General features: G+C 46.9%; 1 protein-coding gene across 3 annotated transcripts in view; it reads left to right on the top strand.

Annotated features, from left to right (window-relative positions):
* The window catches only part of SMOC1 (SPARC related modular calcium binding 1), a 181,078-nt gene extending 175,338 nt beyond the window's left edge, over positions 1-5,740 (top strand). For 2 of the 3 annotated variants that reach the window (XM_074955557.1, XM_074955559.1), the window contains exon 13: positions 1,684-5,739. In XM_074955557.1, coding sequence (XP_074811658.1) covers positions 1,684-1,700 — 17 coding nt within the window. In that variant the 3' untranslated portion in view covers positions 1,701-5,739. Of the gene's footprint in view, positions 1-1,683 lie in introns of all 3 variants that reach the window. The other variant, XM_074955558.1, reaches the window with a different exon arrangement.
* The last annotated feature ends 260 nt before the right edge of the window (positions 5,741-6,000 follow it).

Raw genomic sequence — 6,000 nt, forward strand, 5'->3', positions numbered from 1 at the left:
TTAGCCGGACACAAGTTATTGGACTCGGTACTGGGTGATATGTAGTGGCCTGTGGTATACATGAGGTCCAACTAGGTGATGAAATGGTCCCTTCTGGCTTTAAAATCTCAGAATCTATTAAAATAATGGAACAACCTGTAACTCTCACTCATGGATTATTGCATTTCTTATGTGTTGTGATCTTGATTCTTGTATCTTAATATTTCCCATGTAATTAATCCTTCGAACATCGATCAATTGACAGAAGAATTTTTGTTAAAATATTTTAATTATTTTATTTTGACAAAACATTAGGCAAGTCAAAATTTCAAACCAGGGCAGTTTTCTAATGAACTGTAGCTCAGATTATCAAATTAATTTAGTTCAGACTTTGCAGGAACATTCCCCTTTGCCTTCAGATAAAAATGGCAATTTTCAGTCCTCCCTGAGCTCCCTGTTGCATATGTGGAACATGGCCATTAAGCCACCATTATAGGAGAGTGTAACTCCTCTCCATGACCAGCCAGCTCTGCCGGCCAGTACAGAAGGGGACAGAGCCATAGTTCTGCCTCCTTCCTGCTATTAAATCCTTTCTGTATCCATACAAGGGCCAGCCACAACCTGGTCCAGTGGGCTAGCAAGGGCCAGTAATGTGAACACCATCTGTATGTCAGTCTTGGCTAACAGAGGAGATGTACTGCAGGGCAAAATGTGTAACTCCATTGAAGTACAAGGATACGTCTCTCGCTCATTTCCAGTTAAGTGAAGGCCAGTGCATTAGTGAAACTTGCAGCTTTGCTTCCAGTAGCTCTCAGCCTTGCTTTGTGCTACTCGGTGTGGGATTTCTAATCTCAGAAGGGTTGTTACTGGAACCACGTGGCAGCAGTTTGTAGCCTCAGGCCTTTCATAACAGCAATGTATGTGAACCTCAATACAACCGGCTAAGCAACCCCATTGCTCTTTCATTGCTGTGTCTCCCCCAGATCTTAGAAGAGCTCTGGGGCTTTTCAAGTACTGACATCCCTCCCCTCCCAGTGAATTCACGCTCCAAGTTTGCTGGGTTTCCTAAAACCCCAGCATTAGTTTTGGAGATGGGGCTTCAGCAGCACAGTGGGCTTTGGAGCCTGTTGTCCAGGAATGCCGCTACGAGGGGTTAGCAGAGAGGTTTCCGGGTACTGCTGCTGGATGGTTGGGGGAGTCTGCTTTGACGTGTGATTGAATTCCTCGCAAACCTGCCTGCTTGATGGGAAGGAACCCAGCTGGCCACCCTTGGAGATGATTCACGCTGGTAGTGCAGTGAGAGCTCCATCCAACTCTCACTAGAATTAGTGGGAGTTCTGCTCTTTAGTGGGAACAAGATTTGGCCTTAGGTGGAAGAGAAGGCTTGGTTGTTTTGCCCAGACCATTCACCCATCCCACAGGAGGGAATGAGCAGCTGTGGTTTGTGTTTAAAAATACATCCGTGCCTAAGGCTGTAAATGTGACTCCTCCAAAACTGACTCTTCCACAAGGCTATTGCTTGTTAAGTCCTCATCCTTGTCAGCCTTGTAGCTCACTATGAAATCGTTGCCCTTCAGAAGCATTTTCTGTCACAGAGAGGCTGTACAGTATGCCTTCACTGGCTGGCTACAATTTTGGTTTTAATGTTGGTTTTCCCCTCTTGCTTCCCCCCCACCAATATTCTGCCTGACCCACCTCCTTCAGTAGGACGCCTGGTCTAGGAGCAAATATGAATAGAAGACAGGAGGCCACCCGAAGGATGGACACCCAGCTGCAATGTGGCATTGGCAACATCCAGTGTAGCAGAAGTGGCACCCAGAACGTTTGCACTTTTTTTAATGATTGGTTGTTTTTTTTTTCTTTAATGCCATTATCTAATACTTTGGGGGAAGGGGAATGAGAGCATGACTTGAAAAAAAAAAAACATTTGGACAGCTACTGACAACTTAAGTTTCTGAGTTCACGGGGACTCGAGAAGAGAGATTTTTATATACTGTATATAAATATATATGTAAATTGTACAGTTGTCTTGTACAGGGGTTGGGGTTGCTGTTTGGTCCCGTCCCTCGATTTCATAGGCTGTTAGGGTTAAAGGGACACCTTGACTTCTGGAATCCAGTAATGCAGTGATGTCTGCAACCGATCCATCCTCTGGCCACAAATTGCTCTCCCTTTCTAGCACCTCCGTGTGCATAAAAGCAAGTGTATTGCCACAGCTTATGCTCACAGATGTGCACTGCAGGTCCCACTCATGCAGTAGGCCAGATGCTTCTTGGGAGTTACTAAATACACCCAGCTGCCACTAGAGTTGAGGGCCCCCTGCAGTATGCAGGATTGGGCCCTTGAGAGAGCAGCGCTCCCTTCCATCAACGAACTGCAGATAAGCGAGCAGGAATGAGTGCAACGTTCAAACCTGAATCACGGGAGGCACAAAGATAGCTCCAAGAGCACAAGGAGGGGTGCCAACAGTAGGGGGGCTCAGTATAGGCCCCAGCTGTGCCTTCCCTGTACTCCAGTGGCACTAAAGTCCTGCATCTTCATGTATCACAAAGTGATCATAGAAATACCCTCTATCATATATAAGAATAATACAAAAGACAAAGCATGACGTAGCTCTGCTGTGCTCCTGCAGCCTGCTTAATGCTATAGATGAGAGCACATATGTCAACACAGAAAGATACAGCCAGAGGCCTGTCTCTGGGAGTCCAGTTTCATCTCTGTCGTTTTAGCCCATGCCCATTAGGAAGGCATTGTTCATTACAACCTGAACAATAGCTGCTTGTACCATGGGTTCCTGTGCTTGCTGCGTGTGAACCCGTAACTATCTTCCCATGCAGTAGTGTGATATATCACAGTTACCACCACATCAGTCTCTGTTCTGATGTCTCTAGTGTAAGCCGTAATAATGCACACTATTAAAGCCCTGGCAGTGGCTCAGCTTGAACAGGCTGCTGCGTTCAGAGATCCCAGTGACCGTTTCAGCAGGTGGTGCCTTGGCCGAAGTTAGTGTCTTGTTCGTCTCGGTTAGACACGTGTAAAATCTGTGGAGGGACAGAATCATCCAGGTCTGTGCATTAGACAGTGGGGTGCGTGGAGCATGATGGGAAGCAGCAGCGCTTTCCTGCTTTGTGCAGCTCTAGCCTGTTTGACCACGTGCACGTTGGTGGGGGGCATTATTTACAGCAGCCTCTCAGATGTCAGACACATCATGCTCTCCTGCCACTCCTATTTGGACTGCAGCCTTTGTCCTCTGCTTTCATGCACACATTCTCTATCTAAACTAGGGTTGCCAACCCTCCAGGATTGTCCTGGAGTCTCCAGGAATTAAAGATTATGTCATGTGATGAAGCCTCCAGGAATTCATCCAACCGAAACTGGCAACTCTCTACTACCCGCTGCCTGCATTCTGCTCCAGTAGGGGAAGCAACTCTCTGGTGACATTGTTATCCATGTACTTCGGCTGTTTTGCTCACAACGGGGCTGCTGTGTTATTGCATATAATGTGGTGAACGGGATTTCTCATCTCTCTCACCTGTACACCTGCAATGTGTAATCTACTCTCAGGCTAATGAGAAATGGTAGGCAGGCACCAATTTTTACAGTGTTTGTGTGATCTGGGTTTGAAACTAGTCCTGATTTGGACAGTGGCAAAGCTATCCATGCAATACCATTGAAGTGTCCTGACATGGATCCTGCTGATAGTGCCAGGCATCGTGCCATGCTGTTGTAGGGTGACCCCAGAACATTGATTCACACAGCACTGCGTTGTGGCAGAGAGGCCTGGCATCGCGCTGGGCTGCGTGGCTTTGTGACATGGTGTTGTGATGTAGCACACTCACAGGGTGCTGCGGTGACATCACTTGGTGACAGCAGTGTGTGTGCTGAACTTGCATCACAACCCAAATGTCCCGACATCTCGACACAGCAAGTTCACACCACGCTGTTCACTAATTAAATATTCAGAGGGAGCAGGGCTCGATTGCAAAAACAAATTGCTCATTGGATTCCAGAGCTTGGGACCTTCTGGAGGAGAGCAGGATTGAAGCTGGGTTAAAGTGTTTGGTCTGGATTAAAAAATCAACAACAACAAACTCATGACAAGTGTCTCCCTGAAGCACAAATCTCACAAACCCACCATAAAGAAGAACTGTTGTCTTTAGTGAACAGCAGCGCCCACTGCTGGCTTCTCATTGTAAATTACATACATTGAATGTGCTCTTCTGGCTTTTCCTTTTTATACTTTGGGGAAGGGGGTATGTGTACGTTGAAACGATTTGGTTTGGTGTACAATGAGAAATGTCAGTTTCCTCCTCTAATCCTGTTGTAGGAGTGAAGAATGAACCCAACTTTGTAAAAACTCCTTTTCTTTGTGTACTAGTTTTAGGAATGATAAGCTCTGGCTGCCGTTCTCACTTATAGCTACAGCCAGCACGAGCAGAGGGTTGGATGCCAGGGTGGGCTTTCTCATATGGTCTCTGAGAGCAGCAAATCTTCAGCAGCGGAAGCGGGCTGGTAGAGGTGGTCACTGCCTGTTTGCTCAGGGCAGTAAAACCCCCTAAATCCAGTCTTGGTGGCTGACACTCTTAAGACTCATTGCATCTTTTCTGCAGGAAACTTTAAGCCAGTGAGCTCACATTGCCTATTGCCATGTGAACCCTTCTGCAACCTTTGTCCTGCTGTCAGCCCTTCCTCCCTTCTCTCTAAAGGATGCTTAAAAAACATACCGCACCTACTGTCTGCAAGTTAATAGTCTGGGCGCCACTTCAAGGAAGCCAAGCTATTATCTGTTTGTAGGGCCAGCCTCAGAACCTGTGAGGTCCTAGGTGAAATCTGCTAGGGGGTTGCCTTCCGGCCTGGTTCTGCTGATGGAATGGGAATCGAGCAGTACACTGCCTCCCCTTCCCTTCCCGCTGGAGAATGAGTCGCAGCACTCTGAGTTGGTGGGTTTACGTAGGGTCCCGAGCAGTTTCTTGCATGGCTTGTGCTTCACATTACTGTGTGTGCATGAGGCTCTGAGTGATTTCTGTGCAGCTGGACCATAATTACACAATACATGTGGTCTAGCTTTTTGTGTGTTGGACAGTCACACAGACTCCTGGCCCTGTGGCATAACTCAGTCATTCAGTTGTCCATATCGAAACTGCACAGTGGCTGCTGCTCTCTGCCAGTTCTCCTAGAACTAAAACTAGCAATGTTAGCAGCAAGTCCTCCAGCAGCAGTGCTACCGTTCCCACCAGAGAACAGAGTGCCACCCCTGTCTGTTGGGAGGTAGAGCCGAGCACATCCTTCCCCAGCAGCCAGGACAAGGGAGAAGAGGCCAAGGGCCCCATAGAGTAAGTCCACATCCAGCACTGGTCCTGTTAGAGGGGGAGATACTTCCTTGTTCACTGATGACCAGTGAAGTAAATTTGGTATTGTCTCCCCCAGCAGTTCTGTTTACAGCATTGTTCATTCGACTGAAAGGTGGCTGGCTGGTTTTGGTTTTGGTTTTGTAATAAAATATAGATAAATGTTGCTTCGGAGTCTTGTGGAGCTTTAATTTCCAGAGTTCATCCCCTTCCTCTGCAACTCACCTTGATAGTTGCCTAAGCAGAGCCTTGGGAACTGGGCAGTTTCTGTTCACGGTGGTCCACACCAGTCCTTAGTTTATTCTGGCCCACATAGGGTGAGCCCCACACGTCACTTTCATGAGAAGGGTGAAACACACCCAAGAGCTCAAAGTGAAACTTGGACAAAAACAGCCCCTTGAATCAGCCCAGGATCACTCAAAGGCAGAGCTGGGTTGAGCTTTGCTGCGCTTCACCCAGAGGTGGCGGCATTTCAGTTGCACTGTTTGTGTAGTTTGTAAAATCTCTGTGCAGCTTTTCTTGAGTGAGGTACCTGAATACTTGGATGCTAATATCTAAACTGTATTCTTAAATTTATTCACCTAAATTTGGGTTATTGCTGATTATGTACTATATGTACCATATGACTTTTAAAAAACAAACTTTGTATTTGTGGACAATCCAAGCACTATAC

This window comes from Natator depressus, chromosome 6 (genome assembly GCF_965152275.1).
Source record: "Natator depressus isolate rNatDep1 chromosome 6, rNatDep2.hap1, whole genome shotgun sequence".
Classification (NCBI taxonomy): Eukaryota; Metazoa; Chordata; order Testudines; family Cheloniidae; genus Natator; species Natator depressus.